Below are 26952 nucleotides of genomic sequence, written 5' to 3' on the forward strand. Positions count from 1 at the left end.
TTAATAATAAAAAAATTCCGCAAAAGGGCGATTACGGCGCCAAATCCGGTAGCCGCTTCCTCCGCCTTTTCCCTCGGCGTAAGGTAGACTCATCAATCTTAAACCCGACTTAATGTCATTATGTTCGGTCGCAAAAGGCTTCGGGGGTGCAGGGGAAACCGGGGGAGAGGGGGTGCAATGCCAAGAGTGTGGGGATGGGTGCAAAGTAAGACAGAAAAGACCTGAATATTTCATAGTTGATTTTATGCCAAACCAAGAGGCAGCAGCAAAAACACGAGCACTCGTAGATATTACATATATTAGGTTAACCAAAAGAGTCTCGCCACAATAGATTCATTTCGCACGCCGGGTAAATTTTAAAAAGGAGTGAAGCGAGACGTCCCTAAAAGCTCGATTTAATTGAAACTTATTCCCTGATCCGTCCCCTCCTCCCCACCGCAAAACCCCCTTCCCATCTCCAAGCAAATTTAGAATCGCGACTTCGAGCGTCACTTATAATTTAAGTCCTTTTCAACTCAATTACTAAAAGTATCAGCCATACTTAAAGCACCTTGGCTGTGCGGAAATAATGCGGCGGTTGCAGTTAAGGTTCTTAATGCGCGTTGGGATGAAGACGAAATTTCAATTTTCTCGATCACTTTTCCGAATTTCGAGGCCTTGTATTAAACTGACGATTCAGCCATAAATCTTTCGAGCATGCTGGCAAAACGGAGAGATCCATTTTCAACAGTTTTAAAAAGGACGTTATTGTTTAAACGAATGGGGGAAAAAATTGTGCAAATTTAAATCCGTTCAAAAGAGATTTGACATTTCGTTTTTACACACGCCCGACACGATTATGTGAAAAATGTAACGTGTATACAGATATATTTTTTATACATTTTGTTTGTGAAAATTATAACGTGGATATAGTATTATAAATTATGTCATTTAAACATATTATGAAAATGAAAATAAAGCAAAAATATGTAATGCGGATATAGTATTATCAATTAAATCATTTAAACATGTTCTGAAGATAAAGGAAAGTATGTATACTGCTTATGCCACACGAATAACAGTATTTCTCAGAATCGGAAACAGACCAGCCCAAATATTTCACATGTAATATTTCAGAGTGTAATGTGGTTTGGTTTGGTTTATAGGTTATGGTAAAGCACTCGAGGGCTATCTGCGTAAAGGAAGGGATACCTTCGAGGAGGACTTTCTAAGGGAAACTGGCTCGGATACATGCACACATTGGGAAGCCACGAAAACGCCCGTTCACCCGATGTGATAATAAGTTATAAAAGAAAAATGTAAAAGAAGAAGACAGAGAGACACTAAGCTATCAAAATCTCAAAATCAAAGACATACATAATAAAATAAGTAAACATTTAAAGGGGAAAAAAATCACTTTTAGCATTTCAGCGGAAAGTACACTTCTTTCACGAGGACAGAAGTTTCATCTCAGCAAGTATTAAACTTTCTACTGAAGACAAACTTAACAGCATTATCTATAGCTTAATTTGTAAGCAAACTCATTCATTTTTTTTAATGATATCTTCACAAAGAGGGGATCCTGAATTACATATAAAACAAAATATATGTCTTTTGAGCTACGAAAATAAGAGATGTTAATTTTAGGGAGAGAGTAAAAATCAGCAAGAGCTTTTGATAATTTAAAGCAAGACAACTATTTAAGAAAGCCTTAATCATACTATCCTATAATTTATTAAAATTTTTTTTATGAATTGCGAAGTAATAAAACTGCAAAACTATACAAATAATTTCATTCTTAATAATAATTCAACGAACTAAAATTACTTCACTGTCAGAGCTTATATTACGCGAAACTGACTCTACTGATACTTCTTACAACTAAGATGAGGTTAGCCGTCCAACCGGGGTAGTGGTTAGTGACTCCGACTGCCGTTCCGAAAGGCCGGGTTCGAATCCGGAGAAGGCATGGATGTTTATTAACGTATAATGTACATGCGGCATAAGGGTACTCAAAATATGCGCCGAGCCGAAAGTCCTCTCAAGAGGTTGATTGTAGGGGAAGAGATTAGTCATAGCAAGATCAGAAGCGAGGAATACTCGAAAATAAACAGGTTCTTGCTCGGTATCTTATATGGCTCACTTTGTGGTGCAGTGATTAGTAATATGCTAATCATTTAAAAACTTTAAACACTTAAAAAAGAAATACAATTTATAAACTTCTCCCCCCCCTCGGCATCCATTTTTTGCAGTGGGCTTGCACCCCCGTACCCACCCTTAAGTTATTATCTTGTAAAAAAGCGTATTTAATATATAATTTAAGGCACATGAAAACAAGCATATAAGTGGAATTAGAGAAAATTCAACTTCAGCTAGGCATTAAGGTTTACAAAAATGTTTCAGAAATCTCGAAGGAATCCGCATAGGCTTCTCTTCTTCAAGGGATAAATACTTCGCCATTTTATTGGAAATAAATCATTTAAAAGGAGCACGAAAATTACACCGAATACTAGTCGTTGAAAGCAAACATTGACAATATTCTTTCAAAACATTAAATCGTTTCGCTTTAACAAAGTCCAAGCCCACCAAACTACATTGAACACACCCGCAAAACGCGCAACGTAAAAATCTCTGAATTGATTTCACAGCAGTTAAGGGAATATTTTTCCCCCTCTCCGGCAAAGGGAAAAAGTGTTCCCTCACACAAACGGCAAAACGTTTGAATTCGAAATAGTTGTGGAAAAGTGTAAAAAAATATACGCATAGCATCGCATTTGCTAAATCCGGGTGATGATAAAATATATAAAATAAAGTAGCGCTGGGAAAGATGCAAGACAGAGAGGAAAGAAGGGACGAGGGGTACGGATGACGCTCCCTCCCTTCCAGCAACCCCTATTCGCAGGAAAATCCCTAACGCACCCTTAGGAACGGGGAATGAAAAATTTAAACAGATCACATGGATTCAAGTTCCTAAATTCCCGAAACCTCCTGTTGGTCATACATAGAACTGGACACATCTGGTATCAAGGCAAAAAAAAAAAAAAAAAAGAGCATTACCTCTCCAACCCTCCCCTTTTCGTACTATTTCACCTTTAAACCTCCCCCCTTACGTCTATCTTCCCCCCTTCTACATGCGAAACCATTATTCCTTCACAAAGCTTTCAAAATGCCTTACTGTTTTTCTTGTGTGTTCCTATTTTATGTAATATTTTCTTTTTCTTCTGTTCTTCTGCTGCTTGGGATCTATGTATGTGTATGAGTGCGTATATATATAGGCTATATATGTACCAGCTATTTCAATTCTTGTCCCCTTCTCGTTGTTCCGGGGGGGGGGCAGAGCGAAGTAGGCAAAAGAACGTTGTGGGGGAGAGGAAGGAAAAATGGCTGAAATGAAAATTCGCTGTGTTGGCTAGTAGGACAGCTTGTCACAGTAACACGTGATACGGCCCTTTAGATAGAATGTACAATATGTATATGTATAAAGAAAACAAAACAAATGTACAATACGACCTGTTTGAAAGTTTTTCCTCTTCTCCCTCTCCCATCTTCTTTTTTCCTCCCTCCACCCCACTCTCCGACGTACATTTCTGTGCACACTGAGCCTTTTTCGAAAGCAAGGACTATCTTCCTAAAATTCGGGGAACCTTCCACAAAGTGAGGAATGTCCGAATCAAATCCAAAATAGTCTTCTTTCATATTAAAATACTGCGCGAGCAAGCAACAAAGAACGCTGCACAAATGACCTTTCCTTTTTCCTTTTTGTCATGGAGGGGGGTTACCTTTTACAACACTAACTCATATTTTCATATACAACAGTATTTACGAAACATTATTCTGGAAACGGGACCCAATGAATACATGTAGTTTCCTAGACGAGAGAATAAAATACTGCGTTTGAAGAGACAAATGCTTTCTCTCGTATTCTCCACACTTTCTTAAATATTATCCTACATCAGATTTATAGATTATGGTTGGTTTGTTTTATTTAATAAAGCTCTCCTGTGTAAGGAGAGGAATGCCTTCGTGGAAAACTTCCTAAGGGGAACTGGCTCGAATAAATGTTACATATGGAGAAAAACACAAAAATGCCCATGCAGCTAGCCCGTTCGCTAGAATCCGAACCCCGGCCCGAATTACCATTGTACCGCTCGGCCGCAGGTGGGCTTCGGATTATAACAAACAACACGGAACTACCTGCCTAGAGGGAGAAATGCCTTCGTCGAGGATTTCCGAAGAGAAAGTGGCTTATATTCACGTTACACATGGGGAAAACCCCGAAAACATCCAAGCAGTCAGCCCAATCGCCGGACTCAGACCTGGGTCAAAATACCAGCGTTCAGCAGTCTCACCCACTCGGCCGCCGTTGGGTTACTTTGATATATTCTTACAGGTAAAAAAATAAAATACCCTGTTTACTCGCTTGATAGTCGCACCCCCCCCCCCCCGTTTTGAAGCCGAAAAAACTGTCAGAAGTGTACAATACTGTGTAGTAGATTTCTCCGCATAATAATCGCACTAGACATTTCACAATGAAAAAAAATAAAAAATATTAAAAAAAATCTGAAAGGTTTCAGATTTTACATTACGTCCAAAGGGCGTTTTTTTAACGTTTTATGTGTTACCTTTATTTATTAAATATCATGTTCTTCGCACTTAAGCCATAAAATTCAGTTCAACAGCAATATCGCAAAATAATTTTAAATTGAGAGCCTATCTTTAGAATTTCCGATACAGAGTCTCGCGCGCTGGAGATAAAAATGTTTTTTTCTGTACAACGCTTCCATTACTCGCTTTGAAATCCTTGAGTTTGTTAATCAAAAATTCGATAAAGTTTTACAAAATATGAAATCGATAATAAACCAAATTCCAAATTAGGACTACCAGATGCCCATATTCGGTGAAAGATTACGTTATTCAAAATTGGATGGCTCCAGGTACCGTCGTTTTATCACAATACGAGAAACATACATACATTGATGCAGATTCTTCTTTATTTAATTTCTTTAAATATAATACAGGGTGATAATAATCGGTGGCAAGAATCTGAAAAGTGAAACAACGCTTGTAGTGAATCAACGTAAAATGCCAAAAAGAAATAAATAGTCCTTCTGGGCAAATTGCCCCTTTGGACTACAAAAGTGACTAATACGCTAGTAAACGCTAGTTTATATTTAATACAGAATTTTCAAAACTAAATGCACGTTATCAACAAATATACATTAACGAGCTTTCATAACTGGATTTTGCGTCTTTCCGAGAAATGGAATTCTAAGCCGAGGTGTTGTAGGCTGGCTGTAGGTATAAGCTAGGAGATAATCAAAACTCGGTTTTAAATACCACATGTTATGGAATATACACGAGAAAGGCATTGCTCTTTCATATAATTAATGTATTAACCTGATTAACTTTCTATCATTTCAAAGCTTGGTTACTGAATGCATTTTAATGCGACCATACAAAAATTTCTTCAAAGACCACACCAAACATTCATAAACCGACTTGCTGACGTCACGTCTACCCTCGTGGCTTTTTGCACGTCTCATGTACATACGTAAAAACGCCTGATCAAGACGATACGAAGAAGATTCAAATTGCTGCTCGATTCGTAAAGTTACAACGGACAAGAACTTGAAGTTACAAGGACGGACAAGTGCTTGAAGTTACAACGGTTGTCGCTAGTTCTTGTCCAGAGAACTGGCAACACATCGACGTTTGAAAAAAAAAAATTTCAGCAGTGTTAACAGCCAATTATTAGCCGGTAGACAGCAGTTTAACAGCCAATTATGTTAAAAAATATTGAATAATTGAGATTTCAATGGAAGTCTTCTTCCATTTAAAACGTCAGTTATTCAAAATTGCCAAAATTATTTTGTGACATGTTTGACCGTCCACCCATTTTACATTAGTACTGTAACACAAATACACATAAAGTGAAATTTCAGTTTTATTTGGTTTAATTTGATAATGCAAAGCCCTCGAGGGCTATCTCTTTAAAACGAAGGATGCCTTCGTGGAGAACTTTTAAAGGAAAACTTGTAGAGACATTAGGTTAATTCGAAAAGTCGGAGAGATGAAGAATTAGAAACCGCCTACGCTAAGAATCGAGCCATAGACCACTGGAATACCGGTCCCAGCGTGCAGAACCACTACACCACGAAGGCACGCTAGAAAAGCGGGAGAAATACCTTATATACTCCCCTTTTTAAAGGGCGACTGGGCTTTCTATGGAACCCAATAGCCAAATCCTGGGTGGGGAGAAATCATCATCCACCCTTTTAGTTCGGGCGCCACTGTAGAGACATTAGGTTAACTGAAAAGCCGGAGTGATGAAAAATTAGCAACCGCCTTTGCCGGGAATCGAATCACGGACCTCTGGAACACCGGCCCAGCGTGCAGAACCACTACACCACGAAGGCACACTAGGAAAGCGGGAGAAATACCTTTTAAACCGACTCTTATACACGTTACACAAGGGAAGCCCACGAAAACGCCCATGTAGCCTTTCCCGTTTTCCTGGAGTTTAAAATCCAGGTCGAATTACCAGTGCTCAGTGACTTCACAGCTGGATTGCTGGTGAGCTTGAAGTTTTAGAATTAACTACGAAAATACACTGCTTGGAAAAGAATTTTTCTGTTTTGTTTCATCCAAAGTACAGAAAATTATGCAGGACTCCTAATTAAAAAAAATAACAATGCAAAATACTTGAAAATTTTCACATTAAAAACACTGTCATCTCAGAGACGATTTACCATTAAATAAATAAAAATAACACCCACTGCTCGTAATTCAAAAAACTAAATTTAATTTTCTGTCATTTGAAAGTTATAAAATACATTTACGAATAAAATTAAAATAAATACAACTATGAATAAAATAACAATAAAATACAGCGACGAATATAACATCATTAACATAACTATAAAATACAACTATGGATGAAAATAAATATAACTGCGAATAACATTAAAATTCAACTCCGGCAAGGAGGTGTTTACTTTGATCGCGTGTGATTCTAGATCTCTTTTCTGAACGCTCATTTCCACACATTTGGGAAAATCAAAATGTAAAAAAATAACATCACTGTCAGAAGAAAATTAACATTTGAATAAAATTAGACAAGAAAATTAGCACTTGAATAAAATTAAAAAGAATACACATAACCTTATAATCTAAGTAAGAAATAATATATATATATATTTAATATCAACTGAGCGAGTTAAATTACCTAGCAAGAAGACATAAATTAAAAACTATTTGAAGCAAAGATTTGGAAAATAAACTTGAATAAAAATAAATTAATTAGGTTAAAATAAAATTTTATCACTACGATTAGATTTTATTTTTGATGCAAATCAATAGCTAATCAGAAATTTTTTGGCAACATAAAACTACATAATTTAGATATCTATTTTTAATTACTTTAAAAATACCAAAAAAAAATTTTTGTTTATTTCCAGTGGCAGCACCTAATAGATGGGCCACCACTGCCTCCTATGAAGGGACAGACAATTTGCAAGCCTGCCTTCTCCGAGATTCGAATCCGGGCCCTTCGGTATAGGAGTCAGAATCACTAACCACTTTTCCCTCTGGAAGGCGTACCAAAAAAAATCAATAAAAAATTTACAGAAAATAAAAACAATCGTATGAAAAACGAACAGAAATAGCTCGTAAGGTTGGTTTTTGATTGAAATCCAATCGACACTTTTAGTTTACTACAGAATTTATTTAACAATCGATTAATACGTTATTAGTCCAAAGGGATTTGCGTCCCCCGAAGGGCTATTACTTTCGTTTTGGCATTTTGTGTCGGACTCCTATAAATGTCGGTTCACTTTTTAAACTGCTGCCACCAAATATTAGAATCCTGCACTATATTTGAAGAAATTAAATAATGAAAAATCTGCATAAATGTATATTTCTCGCATTGTGATAAAACAACGGTATCTAGAGCCATCCAATTTTGAATGACGTAATCCTACTGCGAATAGGGGCATCTGAAATCCCAAATTTGAAATTTGGAATTTGTTTTATCATAGATTTCATATTCTGTAAAACTTCAAAACGAATTTTTGAGTAACAAACTCAACGATTCAAAAGCGAGCCATCGCAACACTCTACGGTGAAAAAAAACCTTTTTATCTCCAGCGCGTCGAACTTTTTATCGGATATTCTAAAGATAGGCTCATTTTAAAATTATTTTGCGACATTGTTATTGAACTAAATTTTATGGTTTAAATGCAAAGAACATGATATTTAATAAATAAACGTAACACACAAAACGTCAAAAAAAAAAAAAAAATGCTCCTTTGGACGTAATTTAAAATCTGAAACATTTCAGATTTCTTTTGTGGTGTTTTTAACACATATTTTGATTATTAACATTCCCACAAAGTTATCTTTCAATGCACATATTACAGGAAAATGTCGTGGCAATTAGTAACGCAAATCTTTGACGTTTTAAAAACCTTTAACAACTGTGCGAAGAGGTTGTAAAGTTTCCGAGACTTTATTATTTCCGTAAACTGATAACAGATGGCGCTTCTATCAGCATTTGAGAACAGATACACGTGACTCGGAATTACCATTTTTCGGCTGACCACGAGTTCGTTAACTAGCTTCTCGTATCATGATTTATTATTTAATTTATTACAGGTCTGACATGGTAAGCTATAATCATTTTTGATGTTGACTATTTTAGGGCAACTACAGGTAGTTCGAAATTTAATAAAGATGAATATTTATTTACTTTGGAGATTAAATTTACTACGTCTATTAACATTTTCTCTTTAATTTTGTGTTGCTACATCTTAAACATTATTTTAGGAATAATTTTATGGTACTAAATTTAAAAGAAAACTATTTATTGTTCACTTCTTAAAAGACGTTCTCTTAAAAACAACATCATCTTAAGACTATTTTCGTTTTTTACAGTTGCCACTCCAGTCTACATAAAGTTGTAATGAAGAAAAGATTATATATGATTTGTAGAGGTTAGAAATGCATTGTCAACCTGAGACCAGTAGTGAACTGTTAAAATGGTCATTAATGAGTTTTCAAAAACGGATACTTAGATAATTAATGCAGGTAACCTAAAAATTCCAAATATTTAATATTCATTTTATATGACATTAGTTTAGAGATTATTTACATTTAATACTAACATTACCTTTGCATTGAAATTTGTGCTTGAAATATTGTTTCATAATAAGAATAAAAATTCCGGTAAGAATAAAAAACTGGTTTCGTTGGAACTTTAGAATTTGGAATTCACTAACAATATTTGCTTGGTCAACACACAATTAAATTTTTAGATTGTTTCACAGCCATAAATTTTAGAATACCATTAAATAATATTCGGGATATAAACTTTCTGAATTAAATTTATAACAGAATTTATTATTAAACATCGTTTTCATCGCATTTACACTATATGTAATTCAAAACAGCAAAATGAGAAAAACTTTAAAAGCAGCACATATTTATAATATCCATTGGCATACCTTTTTCTACAATTATGTAATTACTATAAGATGTTCAGTTTTCTTAGTAATATGACTTGCTAAACACTTTTTTTTTTTTTTTCCCTTTTTACTACGAACTTTGTGAGTTAACTTTATTTATTTAATATCATGTTTTTAAATAGCTAAAAATAGAAGATCTTTAGAATTTCCTATATACATTCGCGCATACCTAGATAAAGGTGTTTTATTCCGTACAGTTTTGCCACTGCTCGCTTTCAAATCGTCGACTTTTTTAATCAAAAATTTATTAAACGTTTACAAAATATGACATATAAAATTCGAAACTCAAAATTCGGGCATCCAGGTGCACATTTTTGGATGGAGGACTACGTTATTCAAAATTTGATGGGTCTAGGTACCGACTATTTTTTCACATTCCGAGGAACATAAATACACACATGCAGATTCTTCATTATTTATATTCTTTAAAAATAATGCACGGAGATAGTATTGGCCAACAATGTGAAAAGTGATTCGCCGTTTATACAGAACGACGTAAACTCCCGTTTCGAGACTAACGACATTTTGGGCTAAAAAAATATTGGAATTCGTCCACGAATCTAAAAGCTACATCATATTTAAAAGCCAGCACATTCCTTCGAATTACATATTTTTATAATTATTCTGCTTATGTTATTTTCACATTTTAATGCTGTCAATTTATAATAGACCAGTTTGCGATTGGTTTATGTGATTACGGCAAAGCCTCGAGAGCTATCTGCCTTCGTGAAGGACTTTCTAAGGGAAACTGGCTCGTATACACGTTAAACATGGGATAAAACACCCATGCAGCCAGCCCGTTCGCGAGATTCGAAACTCGGATCGAACGACCAGTGTTCAGCGACTTTACCGCTTGGCCGCTGGTGGGCCCAGCAGTTTGGGAATTACCATGCAATTCGATGCTGTTATTCACATTCCAAAACAGCAATGATTCCCACTAATCAATATTTTTATTTGTCAGAGGTCAGCTAAATAAGAAAAACAAAACTTGCATCGCTGTCTAAATAAAGAGTACCAGTTTTTAATAATACATCAAAATTATGGACGGTACAAACAAACATAATGTATCTATTACTTGTAAAAAAATTTTAAAAAAACTCGTCATATGTTTTTATATTGCTTATCATATCAGTTCACATTGTTTTCAACAATCTCCCCTTATCTGCATTACAAACAAAGCCACAGTCTTGTAAACAATACACTGAAGTTGTTTGAACGACTGTGCCCAAAATACTCGCTTCAATGCTTTTACTATAAGTACACACGCCACTACTTGTAAACATCATACAGAAGCGTAGCCCTATAAATATCTTAAAGATTGCTTCCACATTAAATTCTAAAACAAATATTACATCATATCATATTGTCTTCTACAATGAATGTCTATGCCAAGTTTGAGCTCCATAGCTTATCATGAAATAGTTTAAAAATCGACGGTAAAGTTTTAAAATTAAAAAAAAAAAAAAAAAATCTGAAAAAGCTTCAGATTTTAAAGGGGTGTTTTTTTAACATGTCGTGTGTTACCTTTATTTATAAAATATCATTTTCCTTCCACTTAAACTGTAAAATTCAGTTCAAGAGCAATATCGCAAAATAATTTTAAAATGATCTTATCTTTAGAATTTCCGATACACAGTCTCACCTCGCTGGAGATAAAAAATGTTTTCTCTTTACAACTTTGCCATTCCTCGCTTTGTAATCAAATCCTGGAGTTTGTTAATCAAAAATTCGTTAAAGTTTTACAAAATATGAAATCGATAATAAAACAAATTCCAGATTTGGCTTCCAGATGCCCCTATTAGCAGGAGGATTACATACATCATCCTCCTGCTAATAGGGACTGCTAATAATAACTGCATCATCCATACCGTTGTTTTTATCCCAAATACGAGAAACATACTTAAATGTATGCAGATTTTTCATTATTCAATTTTTTTAAATATAATACAGGGCGATAATACTGGGTGGCAACAATTTGAAAAGTGAAACAACGCTTGTAGTAAATCGACGCAAAATGCCAAAACGAAATTAAAGTCCTTCTGGGTAAATTGTCCCTTTGGACTAATTATTTCGAGTTAAATATTCAGCTTTGGCGACCAAAAGCTACGAAATCGTGTAACTGAGATTGAGCTTTGCTATATTTATATTGCCAGTAAGCTTTGTCTTGAACCATACTTGCTGCTGTTTCTAATTCCAGCTTGTCCAGCCAAAGGTACACCGAGTCTATCTTAAACACATATATCTCGTTCTCTGTAAGGATTAAGTTTCAGATCATGCAACTTCAAGCTTTCAACGGTTCAGACATCAGCCAACAGGTTAGAACTTAAAAAATGGATCTACATCTAACAAGTGTCTCATTTTGTGCACGGTCCCGAATCTACTCGTTTTTCGTTGGAGTTCTGCGGTGGGGATTGATAAATAGGCAGAGGGAGGCGGGATTTCGAGTTTTTCCGTATCGTTTTACACTGATCATTAGATGTCTCAGCAGTTTTGCAAAAAAGGAAGGATATCTAATACCACAAGATGACCAGCTGCCCCATCATTGTTTCCAATCCTTTTTCCTCCCTTTTTATTTTATTTTATTTAGTTATTTATTTTTTTAGGAAAAGGGGAAAGTTAGGATAGATAAGAATAGATATTTGCCGGCTTTTGCTGGTTTCAGCAAATGTTATTTCGCGTCCCATCGCCCCGGATAAAAACTGCAAACTTGATCTAAAGCATGCACAAGTGAAATTACACAGAAATCAGGTGCCGTCAAATCGATAAGGGAAGAGCTTAGGAATGTCAATACGTTTTCCAACGCCCTGCTGTCGGACATCCGGTCAGTAACACATTCCAAGCACAAAAGTAGCCGCTCCGCATGCGTAGTTTTAATAGGAAATTTTTCCGTAAGCGACAGCAGACACGCACAAAAAATTTATCGCCTTGTGACATGACACGAATGGAAGACACGTGACGTTCTTTAAATTTTTAGGTTAAATTTTCTTTAACTACCTTTTTAGCTTTCAATACACTGAATAGAGCTGAAGTATACGTAATCTAACTTCCAAAATTTAATATTATAAGGGGGGCATGTTGGATAGGGTCATATAAGAGTCCTTTGTAGTGTAACAATTATTTATTAACAGCTTTAAGTTACACACGGACATTACATTTAACTTTAAGAAAATTACAGAGCAAGAGTCTGAAACAACCTATCAGATTAAACACTTGGCTTTTACTGTAGTCCTTCTCTGGCTACTCATCAGAGGGCACCCTTGTTGTTACAGTTAGTCCAACAATTTATATTAAAGGACTAGTTACAGTATCATTTTGTTCAAGAGAAGGGTTACAGTTATATAGTTAATTTACGTGTCCTTGACTACTAGAACTTTAGTAAAATGTCACTTCTGTATTTCTCGCTTTCCATTTTGAAGCTTAACTGGAACAAAACCTTTACCTCTGAATAAAACCTAAATAACCTATTTCAGAAATTTCTGATAAAAGAGAAGGAAAATAAAATATTTTCAAGCCTGTAAATTTAATAGCGCCAATAGATATAACTGTTCTGCAATTAGTAATTTTACAAAATTACAAAGCATTCTTTTCTCGAGAAAAGAATTCCATAAAACAAATGTATTTTAAAATAAAAGACTGAATTTTGTATTCAAAGGCAGCGTTTCGTACGGCTTTTTCAAGAAATAAAAATTAAGCAAAAAGAAATTCTTATCGTGTGCACATGCTTCGGCTTTCAAGCTGAAGAGCTATTATTTTTTAACTAATCAATTTGATCTTTAAAAACTCAGCTACGTAAAATGAAACAGCGGGAATTAATATAACTTACTGTTAACACATTCATACGTTTAAAAAAAAAAATAATTTTCAATTTTCATTTCTGACAGGCTTATTACAAAGCTCAAATACATATAATACCTTAGAATAATACCGTTAAACTATTTTATTGGCATAAAGATGACAGTATATTTGTTAATTCGAATTGCTTCGTTAATGAAGTCCAAAGGGGCAACTTGCCCTGAAGGACTATTAATTTCGTTTTGGCATTTTCCGTCGAAAACTTTAAAAGGCTGTATCACTTTTTAAATCGTTGCCACCATAACTTATCGCCCCGCCTTATATTTAAAGAAATTAAATAATGAAGAATCTGCATAAATGTATGTATGTTTCTGGCATTGTCATAAAATAACGGTACCCAGAGCCATCAAAATTTGAATAACGTAGCCAACTGGAAGTATCAGACGAACTTGGAATTGCCCAGAGTATCATCTCCAGGCTTTGGCAACGATTCCAAGATGAAGGTAATGTGAGTAGACGTTACAGCACAGGTCGCTCCAGAGTTACAACGCCGAATGAGGACCGGTACTTGGCAGTTACTGCCAAAAGAAACAGGCGGAGCACAGCCTCAGACCTGTCTCGTCGGATCTCTTCGGAAACTGGTACGACAATGTCAAGGCAGACCGTGTACAGACGCTTAGGGCAGAGCAGATGGGTCTATATGCTCGTAGACCTGTCAGATGCGTTCCACTTACTGCAACTCACTGTCGCCTGTGGTTAGTCTGGAGTAGAGAGCATGCATTGAGGACATCGCAACAGTGGGCTTGTGTGATGTTTTCCGACGAGTCCAGGTTTAGCTTGCAGTCTGATTCTTGCCGGACTTTTCATATGGACAGCTCCAGATACCCGTTACCACCAAGAAAACATCATTGAACGACACCGTTACGTGGTGCAAGAGTGCTTGTTTCGGGTGGAATTATTCTGGGTTCCAGAACTGACCTGCATGTTCAAATTGGAACTATGACAAGCCAAATCTATCGGGACATCATTCTGGAACAACATGTACGTTTCTTTCGGGGCGCCACGGGCGCACAATTTGTGTTTATGGATGACAACGCCCGTCCTCACCGTGCAAACATCGTAAGCGAATGCCTTCAACCAGAGGATATCACCCGTATGGACTGGCCAGCATCCTCACCGGGATTGAATCCAGTAGAGCACGTGTGGGACATGCTTGGCTGACGAGTTGCAGCACGTCAACCTCCTCCTACATGTCTACCGGAACTTCGGAGAGCATTGCCTTTTTGAGTGGTGTAATATTCCCCAAGATCAGATCGATAATTTGACACTCAGCATGCCCAGGCGTTGTACGGACTGTATTAAATCGTCTGGGAGACATACAATGTATTAACAATCATACTAACCATGTAATATTGGTTTTTTGTAAATAGGTTTTTTTTTTTTTTTTTTTTTTTTTTTTTTGTAATTTGTTCCAGGGAGAAAAAATCGCTAATTTTTTTAATAATATCAAACATATAGCATCTTTTATTTGCTTTTTACCTTTTGTTTAATAAATAAGCTTTACAAATAAGTCAAATTTGTTTTGCTTCTAACTCTTCCTTTGCCTGATTTTGCATTATCCTTAATTTATGGACATGAGTGTATTTCATAAATTGTCAACAATTTTCACACCTTTAAGAACACTTGAAAAATGATTTCATTTTACACCCAAACTCTATGTTCCTGATAAAATTTCATTTCACCAAAAATTCCATCTGAAACAAAATGCACAGCAAACACTCAAATAAAGCACAAAATAGTATTTTAAGACAGTATTAAAACGCCAGCAAGACAAAGCAGTTTCAAGCAATTTGAGTAACACGTAATCACCAACTAAACCTTTTCAAATTAATAACATGGGACCAATTCTAGTTCGTTTGTGATTCAGATTTCCAAGTGATATGCAAAATGGCTGGTTCGAGAACAATCTCAATACTTATATTTTCTTCTGGTAGTGCTCCAATATTCATAGAAAGAACCACTTTTTGGCAGATTCACATCTTCCGTGCTAGGCGTTGGTGTCATCGGACACAACATATTCTGTCAGGCGCCTCGACCCTATTAGGTCAAATTTTCCAATAACCGATCCACATGCATGCCCTCATCATTGCTGCCAAACCTTACTGCTGGTAGTAATGATCAAATTGGGCGAGGTTTTTGAAAGCCAATATTAAAAACCTCTTTAAAAAAGAGGAGAAAAAATGAAGGACCGCGCCCGGCGAAGCCACTTGCAGACCGCTTGTCATAAACTGGTCCAATTTGTATGCTAATGTCATGGGAGTGTTGGCAACTAATGAAAACTCCATGGATTCGTTCGCCATTACCGAAATCCTTTACGCGACGATCATCACTGCCCAACGATAATGTAAAAACGCGGCGGGACGTCTAGAATAATACACATCCCCCCAACCTTTCCCCCTTTTCACGTGACCTTGTTTGACTAATAATGTTTGGAATGGAATTGTTGTTTTTGCTGCTGTTTCCTTTTCGATGTTTTTATTTGCACTTAATCGACCGGGCCCAACAAGCAATGTAAAGCACACCACCTGTTTATGTCTTTCAGCACAGACTAATCATATTCTTGAAGGAAGCCTTTTACAGGTAGAAATACACGCCAATGTCCAGCTTAATGGACGTAAATGACATCTGCTTCAAGCGAAAATAAATTAGGAGATCAAAGTCGTTACCACTCGCTGTTTTTTCATAAAAAAAGGCGAGCTCCTGGTAAGCTGTGATTTCATTAGTTTTGAATCACAGGCGTATGGCAAAGTTAACAGTAGTTCTGGAATAAATATGAAGTGAGATTTCAATACAGATGAATTCCGATGCGATATAAACTGGGAATTAATATGATAAAAAAAGTAAAACTATGGATGATAACAAGAACACTCGACCACACACAAAATCACATTTTTATGACCGAGCATTCGGCAAAAAGGCTGCCATTTGTTAGCATTCTTTCTTCTCTATAACAAAAATATCACACATATGAATTATGCCATGAATGAAACTTAAGGCTATAGGCAAAAGATTAAAAAATGAAACTTTTGTCGCAACTTTTAAAACACAAGAAAGGCCCCCCCCCTTTTTTTTTAAGTTCTCTCAAGCTTTTTTTTTTTTTTTTTTCTAAAAATCTACTTAATAAGTATCTTGATATTCTGCCATGATTCGAAACAAAACCCTGTGGCTTACATTTTGTACATCGCATCATAAATAAAAGCAATCTCTCTCTCTCTCTCTCTCTCTCTCTCTCTCTCTCTCTCTATATATATATATATATATATATATATATATATATATATAAAGAAGAAAGTCTGTTTATTTGTCCTCTAATAACTCAGCCACTACTACAGCTTTTGTCGCCAAACTTTCTACGATTCTTTTCTGGGTCCTGGAAAAGGTCGAAGTCGACTTTGGGGGGGGGGGAAAGCTAAAATTAGAGATATTAATTAAAAACTCGCAAAAACGATCATTTTCGCCCTCATTTTTCCGAGTGGCAACAGTCTCGCAAGCTGGAGATGAAAATCTGCCTTATTTGGAAAGTTGTTGCCACTACTCGCTTTCAAATCCTAGAGCTTGTTAATAAAAAATTTCTAAGTTTGACGATGAAATAAAAAATAGCAGTTCCAAACATTAAATACATTATTCCCGATTCCAAAAATTTGTTGGAAGCCATTTCAACTATTCCTATTTTCGTATGACTTTAATCGGCCGAAATATTAATTAAAAACTCTGAAAGCGCTCATTTTCGCACTCATTTTCCGGTGGCAACAGTCTCTGGCATTGGAGATAATGCTTTATTTCGAAAACTGTTGCTACTGCTCGCTTTCAAAACGTAGTCTGTTAATCAAAAATTTTTAAGTTTTACAAAATCTATACATATAAAGAAGAATTTTTGTTCGTTTGTTCGCGTTACTGATTTCTGATCATTTATGATGAATGTTTTGCCACACTGAATCGACTAAAATTGAATATAGGTGAAATATTGGATGGAATTTGAGAGCTTTTACGACCATTTCATTAGAATGACGAAAATCATTCAAAACTGAGTGCCATTCTTGCTGATATAATAAAAGAAAATTAAGCTTATTTTTCTATCGAAATTGTTTATGTGAGCTCCATATCGCAGCAGACCGAAAACTGTATGACTATGAATCGTATTTTTTGCATCGTTGTTAGAGAAGGATTAGAGTGGTACCGTTCTCTCTGTTGTTAGATGCATTATTACTCTCAATCTAACTTAACCGGCATCAAGTACTTCCGCTAGTAGATAAGTAAAGAAAATGGCAAATCATGTGAGATTAAGAAAATATAAGCAAAACAAGAACAGAAACACCAGACAAACTTGCCATTATGAAATTCAGTTTTGTGTCTCACTCCCTTCTTAACGGCCACAATTATACTGATGCCCAATAACAAACTTAACAATATGGGACACCTGCGTTCTTAAAGATAATGAGATAAGACGGACCTAATGAACCAATTTCCCTTTTTTTTTTTTTTTTTTTTTAGTGTGCAGTGACTCCCTGACTGTATACATCAGCTAGATACAAGGGCTGTGCCAAAGGTTAGTTGGTGTCTTTTAGCAAGGACTGCAAGGCCTCAGACGTTACCCCTGCTTCATCTTCAGACATGATACTAGTACTTTTGAGAAGCGTGAACCACTAACCAGATATGGGTACGGAAAAGTTGGGAACCATCACTCTAGTGGTGTTACAACTGATGTCATGACTCCTGTTATTTTCTCAACTAAATCACTTTAACGGACGAAAGACGTTAGAACAGCGGAAAATTTCGAAAACTCTAAATGTCATCCCCTCAACGCAGAGACACATGCTGAGAATACTACATACTGGATTTTAAACATTCAAGAGCCTCATTTCTGCAGCTGTGCATAAAATAGTGAAATTGAGACTTACCTGTTCGTACTTCTCGAGTTCTTGGTGATATATCTGTCGGATCTGGGCAAGTTTCGCCCTGTAGTCGGAATGCTCAATCGCATTCTCGCCCTGGGGCCCGCCGGGGCTTTGAGAAGCAGCTGCTGCAGACGCGTTCGCCGCCGCCCCTGCACCACCACCCTTCTCAGGCCCGGCGACACCCTCTGCTATCAACATATTGTCCAGCCTCATCAGCTGTGGATCTGGCGGTTCGTCTTCTTGAGTATTCCTCAGACTTAAGACTAAAAAGGAAAGAAGAAAAGAAAAATTAGGTTAACGTCTTGCAAACAATGAAAACATATGTCATGAACATAGTGACAGAGCAATCTCATGAACAGTTATCAGATAGATAAAAATTCTATTCAGATTATTCATATTCTAGATGAGTTTTTCAGCTGCATTTACGTCTGCCAGTTTTTATGACATTACTACCCATTAGCGCACAAGAGTCACATTTCAAACACTAAATGGTTTAAGGCACAATAACACGCCGAACAAATACTAATTCAGAAGTCAAACAACAAAAATCAGCGTTATATATTTTAAAATTTTCACAGGATTAGTTTCGATGGTTTTACCGAACCACCATCTTCAGCTGCAAAAGCGGGGGGGGGGGGAATCCATATCGCAGCAGACCGAAAACTGTATAACTATGAATCATATTTTTTGCATCGTTATTAGAAAAGGATTAGAGTGGTATCGTTCTCTCTGTGTTAGATGCATTACTACCATTCTAACTTAACTGGCATCGGGATTTTTTTTTCCTCTTTTTTTGCTCTTTTGCAGCTGAAGATGGTGGTTCGGTAAAACCATCGAAACTAGTCCTGTGAAAATTTGAAAATATAACGCTGATGTTTGTTGTTTGACTTCTGAATTACTAAACGGATTTTTATTATCAATTAAATTATCTGCCGCTAAAAAACAGAAATGTAATAAAAAGATACATATTTCAAAATAGTTCAACATGTTTTAACAAATGCTGCATTGTTAAAATTTAGTAGATTAAAAAAATTAAATTACCAAAAATCTGAAAGGTTTCAGATTTAAATTTACGTCCGAACAAAATAACTTTAAAAAAATGAGCCTATATTTAGAATTTCCGATACACAATTCCGCGCGCTAGAGATTTTTTTTTTTTTTTTTTTTCCTTTTCTTTCCCCCCCCCCCGTAAAGCGGCGTTTCCATTGCTAGATTTTTAAATCGCTGAATTTGTTAATAAAAAATTCGTTATAAGTTTTACAAAATGTGAAATCGATAATAAAACAAATTCCAAATTTGGTCTTCCACGTGCCCATATTCGCAGTAGGATTACGTCCTTCAAAATTGGGCGGCTCTAGGTACCGTTGTCTGATCACAATGCGAGAAACATACACACACATTCATGCAGATTCTTCATTATTTAATTTCTTAAAATAAAATACAGAGTGATAGTATTGAATGGCAACGGTATGAAAAGTGATACAGCCGTTTAAAGTTTTCAACGCAAAATTGCAAAACGAAAGCAATAGTCCTTTAGGGACAATGCCCTTTTGGACTAAACACTTGTGTACTACATGCATCTTACAAGTTCCCGTTTATATTAATTGGATATTATTTTATGATTGTCTTAAAAATAAATAACTTTTTATATATTAACCAATTATCTGCCAATGTTTTCAAATGTGAGCATTTATAAAATGTTTCTGTTAGATGTTTTTCAAAATCAGTGGTAATTCCTACGCTCAGTTACTAGAAAGAATGGATATGGTTTTTAAAGTAATTTCTCCAATGAAAAATTAACTACCGACTGTGAAGCTTAAAATAAGGTACAAATCAACGCATTTGTAGCTTATTTCAAACATTACAGTTGGCGGTCCACCCCCCAACAGAAAGTACACATAGTATTAATTTCATTGGTGATACGATTTAAAATTATAAATATTTCTATTTGTAGCGAAATTATTTACATATATTTTGCATGACTCTGATTTATTTTTGTTTGCATAATTTTGACTTATTTGCGATTGACTGCTAATTTCTTGACGTGAACATAAAACAAACCTAAAGTAATTTAAACAAACAATTCAATACAATTCCACGGCAATAACATAATGGTGTCCCAGAAATCAAATTCATAAATGTTCAGTTCATCTGAATTTGTCATTGAAAGAATCTGTGTAAATTACAGAGAGAACACGTCCTTCCAAAAAGTTGTGACACTCTTTTAATTACAACTTTTGTCTAATTAAATTAACGAAATAAAATATACCAACAATATTTACAGGTAATATACATGGTAATAAAAATTTTGATAATGGCGTCGAAGTGACACTTCACGCATAACTCACTTACTGACCAATATTGTTACGAAATATCCAGACGCTGTGAGATAGCATCCCCGCAAAGCAGGTTTAGGGTTGCCATAAAAGGCAAAAGAAGGCAATGTTGCCACATTTGGCGAGAAATCGCCCGTTTGGCGACAAAACTAGCGATGTGTCATGGACGGATGGAGAACCTTCTGGAACGAATTCTTACCGGTTTAGCCCAGAATATTCTCGAACACAAGCCAAACACTATATAAACCCTGCTGGTACGCGGAGAGTCAGTGCGAGATAGTTAGTGTCTCGAGTTAGTCAGTCCGTGCGGAGTCAATAGAATTTGACAGTCGGTCAGCGAGTGCCGAGTGGGTCGTCGAGTGCATCGAATGAGTCTGTTAGTGTATCGCAGTTAGTGCATCGTCGAAAGAGTGTGTTGAGCTCCAGGAACGACTGAACCGAAGAGTCGGGAGCTGTGCTCTGTGTGTCGTCGAGTGCACCGCGAGTTGTAGCGTGGAGAGTACATGGAGTTCCGAAAACGAGCAAGCAGACCCGGGAGCTGTACTCTGGTGCTTTGCAGTGAAGCTGTCTCCACCGTTACAACCTGATAACCTGAAGGCTGTGTCGTTGATTGTGTCAGTGTGTTTATAGTAGTTCTTCGACGACTGTAACGTAATTTTGGATCTGTCCTGAGAAGGGTACAACCCCTCCTTGATAATTTCAAGAAAACGCTTCACATTTTTTTTTTTTTTTTTTTTTTTTTTTTTTTTTTTTTTTTTTTTGTAAACCAATGGCGGGCACTTGCCTATAACGGCATTGGCATTACTAAGGCCAGACGTGGTGGCCATTTTATTGTGGAATCGCCTAATAGGCGGCCAACGCTACCTTCCTATGAAAAAGACCTGCGCGAAAGAGAAGACAACATGCTTATGAGGCGAAGGCAAGTGAGAGAAGGATGGTCTGGACTATTTGGTTACGGCAAAGCACAGGAAGCTATTTGCCTGGAAAGCAGCCCTAGAGGACTTTCTAAAGGAAACTGGCTCGTATACACGTTAGACATGGGGAAAACCACGAAAACGCAAAACAGCCTGGCCCGTTCGCCGGGATTCGAACCTCAGTCTGAACTACCAGTGTCCAGCGACTTTACCGTTCGGCCGCTGGTAGACGCAAGTGAGAGAATAGTGCTACGATTGTGATGCGATATTAGATCGGAATACTGAAATAATGGTTGCGCTTTATTTCTGTTGGTTAATTAGGGTTTTTGCGTTGCAAAATTTAACAATATTACTGGCTAAGATTTTTTTACTCTATGTATGTACGCGCAACGTAAGTGTTATATAAGAATCGTATGACAAGACTTATTTTCGAAACGACGCAGTTCAAAGAGCTTTATTATAAGCATGCTACTATTCGTAAGCTAGAAAGAGAAAAATAACCAAATCAAACGTGAGACAACTATGGGGCTATTACACGTTAGGTTTGAATTTAATCTCAGGTATTTCTTATAGACAAACACATACACAGTTTGCATAAATTTTATACATAGTACATAATATAAACTAAGATAGTAATTGAATTCGATTAATAACAATTGAACTATATATTATTAAACTTCAAACAAATTGGTCCAATAAACCTAAACCTACAAGGAATACTCAAAACAGGTGACAAGTAAAAGAGGGCGCCTTACATAGACCATGGAGGTAGGAAAGGGAGGAGGGGTCATTCCGCGCTAGAAGTGAAGCACTGCTTTGAAGCTTGGGTCACCAGACGGGGTGTTCTTTGTTTACATTCAGAAGCTCGCTTGACAAGATTCTGATAGTATTTCGACACACGACAGTTCCATAGAAATCGAAAAAGGGACACTCTCGCATGAAAGAAACATTCATAGTGTGATGGATAATAGCAATTTGTATAGTTTACTGACATTTACGCAAAAATCACATCTTGGTTATTTTTCGATAACTAACAACAGCGATTTTGATTATGAATTTGTTTTATAAAATTCTAAGCTGTTGCACTACAAAAATATAGATTTTAAGAAAATTGCTAAATGAAATCTGCCAAAATTTATTTTCTAGAAGATTTGAAAAATTTGAAACTTGATGGCTAAATGTAAATATAAAATTATGTATGTTAAAATATTTGTAATTAGGCACATAGGTCAGATTAAGTTTTTATTAAATAAAGTAACGCATGCAAGGGCTATCTGCCTAAAGAGAGAGATGCCATCCTGGAGAAATTTTGAAGAAAAACTGACCTTTGAGTGGGTATTAAAAATAATACTTATAATTTTCATTCAAATTATATTCATATATATTTTTTATGTAAAACTTTCGGGTGTATGCTAAATTAGTGTAAATTACTTTACACGAAAAATATAGTGAATGCACAGAAATTAAAGATTTGCACATGCCGGAAATGATAAATAGGAAATATGTATGGGTATTTATGCATGTGCTTGCAAAAAGCATGTATCTGCCTTTGACAAAATACTTAAATATTCATTAAATTATTTATAAATGTATTTGAAATGAAGAATTTATTCACTTATAAACAACTGTGATAGTACCGTGAAGAAATCTAATGATTAAATGTATCTAATTTATAATGATTATAAATGTTATCTAAATATATAATAACCTTAATATTGAATTGTAAACATAAATTGAAATCCTGTTGACAAATAAGTTATAAAACTATTTAAGCAAGAATTGTTCGTATTGGAAAGCAATCTGTTAAAAGGTATTGTAAAGCAAATGCTATGAGATGCGCACTTAAGAACGTAATAAAGTGTTTTGGAATATGTATTGTTGAAATGAAGGGTAAAAAGAAAAAAATCTGATAAGTATAATTAAAAGAATTATTCCCTTTACATTTTATAATAACTCAGTTACAAGTTTTAAATAATACTTAAAAAAAAAAAAAAAAAAAAAAAAAAAAAAATTATTTTATTCCCTTTCAGAAATGTTCAGAGAAAGTCAAATACTATTTAATACCTATTTAATTATTAGGAATTAGCCAAATACTTATTTAAAGTATTTCGCTAATTCCTAATAATTCTCTAATTTAAAATGAACCGAATAGAGCATTAATTATAAATTGACTTACATTTTTCGATTTAAAAGAAGCCAAAAAATCATGTCATATTTAAGAAAGTATTTTAGGAAGAAGCTCTATAAATAGAAAAGAAATAATGCATAATTTTAATATTAATAATACAATAAACTTTGATCTTAATTTTTGTACCTTAACCGAATAAAATCGAATTACCTTGATTTTTTTTTTTCTAATGTAATTAAAAACTTGTGAAAATATTTCATTCAAATTAAACCATTCTGAGAAAACTGTCCTGTGAAAAGTATAGCATTTAATTCCGTTCAGAATGAAATGTTGTTTAAAAATATGTTGTTTTCACATACTTAGTACTCTGAAGTGTTGTAGAAAAAGAAAATATATACATTTATATGTATATTTGCGACGTAATTACAAAATATTTACACCCGAACGCGTCAAATCCCATAGAACTCAATGGTAAATGACCCAATGTTTTGGTCACCACGTAGGGATCGCCGGTGCTTCAGAGCAGGGTACGGAGAAACTTCTTTAGGGCGACTCCATCTAACTTCCTACCTCCATGACATAGACAATTCAGGTACTGTCCGGAGACCACACCTGTCTAGTACATGCAGCATGTGATGCTGCAAGAGCGCGTCAGGATTTCAAAGCATATAATGCCAATCAAGGGCTAGATGCTAAGAAATGCAAAGGAATGGTATTTAATTTAGAAGTCAAACAACAAAAATCAGCGTAATACTTTTCAAATTTTCACAAGACTAGTTTCGATGCTTTTACCGAACCATCATTCTCAGCTACAAAAGCACAAATGAACGAGATAAGAAATAATGATTAGATAAGATAAGAAAGCCTAGACAGGAGATAAACTACTGGAGCCATCTGTTGATGAAGCCAGAACTAAAACATAATTTCTTTAAAGGCTGAAGGCAAAGATGGATTGGAATTAGGGTCGTTAACTAGAACAGAAAGATTTTTTTTTTGAATGTGAAGTACCTCTAGGAAATCCAGTTCACCAATGGAAAATGTTTTTTTAATAATTTTGGCGGCAGAAATTTGGAAAATATGATTTTCGGACCAACAATGTTGGGCAACAGAAAACTTCTGTGTTTCCTTTTTTCTAACATATGCCTCATGTTCATTAACGCGAAATTTTAAGACTCTCTTAGTTTGGCCAATATAAATTAAACCACACTCGCAAGGAATCCTGTAAATATCCGGAATGGGGTCCTTGAGTATGGAACTCGGAATTTTATTGATGGGAGAATAAAGGACCCGAAAGTTAAATTTCTGCAAAATACGTGGAACTTTATAGTTAATTGATGGAAAGAAGGGAATGACAACAGGATTTTTATATTCCTAAAACAAGAGTGTACCTTTTGGTGTGCTGAGATGAGAATTTTTTAACTGCTTGATTAATAATTTTGGGTGAAAAGCCTATGTCAGTAGCTATTGCTTTTAAATAATTTAGTTCTTCATCAAGGGATAATTTGGAGGAGCAAACTTGAAGAGCACGTAAAAATAGGAATAAAATTAAGCTAACTCTTCTTTAGTCAGATGACATGAAGTGTGGTGGAAGGAAAACCGATGAAGGTTTACGGTAAACCGTACTACTGAAGTTGGATGTGCTAGGTATCATCCAAACATCCAACTTCATATCAGGTAGTACATCATATCAACATATCAGGTAGTACCTCACTAAGCATGATATAAAACAACTGTAAAGATTCAACTCAACTGCGAATAATCGCTTTAGTTCAAGAACACAGGAGTAAACTTGAGAAGGATTAATTACCCTTTATTGATCAAAATAAGGTTTCACAGATAGCCCCTTTCTCAGGGCGTACAGCAAAGCCTTCAATTGGGCTTGAACTCAAAATAATAGCAAATAAGCCTTAACTAAGCCGTAACTAAAGAGATATAAGCGATAAGCAACGGAGGACGTGGGCACTGTCCCTTTACCAAAAGGTTAATCGGTATAGCACCACGTCCACCTATATCTAGAGCCTAAAGAGGAATCACAAGACGCCACGCACCGGGCTCCCAAACCCAAAGCCAAATTCAACCCGGGGGCAGTCCAACAGACCAAATGCCCACGAAAGACAGTCCCAACAACCGCCCGGGCCCCACATTTATTAAATAAAATAAAAAAAAGCGTGCAGGGCCAAAAAGGGCGAGTTTTGACAATAAGAGAAAATTTTACAAAGGTGTAATACACACAAATATAGAATATACATAAGCTAAAGTACAGTCTGATGTTGAGCAGCCCAATAATATACAATGAGTAAAATATAGACAGTAGAATTAGACTTAATGACAATATAACATAAAAATAGAGAACATAGTGACATAATGAATGTAAATGATTACAGCAATACACAGAGGGTATACCAAAAGAAATAAAAATAAAATAATACAATAGCCATCAGTGTGTGACTGGAAGTACTGATACATGGGAAATGCGTAAAGCATTCAGATCGGGATACATTGTATAGCCAAGTACATATATTTGACAAAGCAACGTATTGAAAGTCAGTGTAATAAACTAGATATTCGCTATGACAAAGTCATGTTACAATACCGCAGGTAGTGATGTGATACAGAAGAAGTAGGTAGCGTACAATATAATTTGATCTCGGTACGCATTCAATCCCTATAGTACAACAATAGTTAGGAAAAAGGAATATGTTATACAAAATATATTTAGCATGCAACTGTGTTTAAGATATACAAAGGTCGATATACATTGGTTACTACCAATTATGGTACAGGATTCGTACCAAACTTAGTAACTGAATGCAATAGCGGAACAATACAATTGATCACGTGGTATTGTGGGAAAAACATGCAATAAGGCTAATTATACGATTATGAGGAATAAAAATAACATATTTAGCCTGCATAAAAGTTAACGAATATAAGATACCATACAATACGATACAATATTACAATACAATACAAAAAAGAAATTAACATATTTAACCTGTACTAAAAGCCAACTGATATAAGATACTGTACAATACTATACAATACCACAATACAATACGATATAGTAGATGCTATACAATACTATACAATGAAAATACAAAATACATTCAGTGTTGGTGACACAAAGATACATTTAAAATTGTCATGACACCAGTGATCCTAATGCAGCAAATAAATTGATGCAGTTACCTGCATAAAAGATAACTAATATAAGATACCATACAATACTATACAATACTACAATACAATACAATAGCTAGCTAATTATATAAAAAGCTAATTATAATATAAAAAGCTAATTAAACGATTATAATGAATAAAGATTAA

The 26952-nt window shown here is 35.4% G+C and overlaps 1 protein-coding gene across 3 annotated transcripts in view; it reads right to left on the reverse strand.

Moving 5' to 3' along the window:
• Nucleotides 1-26952, reverse strand: part of LOC118189019 (homeobox protein extradenticle-like) — a 675900-nt gene that overhangs the window by 99832 nt on the left and 549116 nt on the right. For all 3 annotated transcript variants that reach the window (XM_085825921.1, XM_085825922.1, XM_085825923.1), the window contains one exon: nt 18251-18510. In XM_085825921.1, the coding sequence (XP_085682047.1) occupies nt 18251-18510 (260 nt within the window). The remainder of the gene's footprint in view (nt 1-18250; nt 18511-26952) is intronic.

This window comes from Stegodyphus dumicola, chromosome 10 (genome assembly GCF_044657685.1).
Source record: "Stegodyphus dumicola isolate Sdum_Otavi_A_Nest chromosome 10, ASM4465768v1".
Lineage (NCBI taxonomy): Eukaryota > Metazoa > Arthropoda > Arachnida > Araneae > Eresidae > Stegodyphus > Stegodyphus dumicola.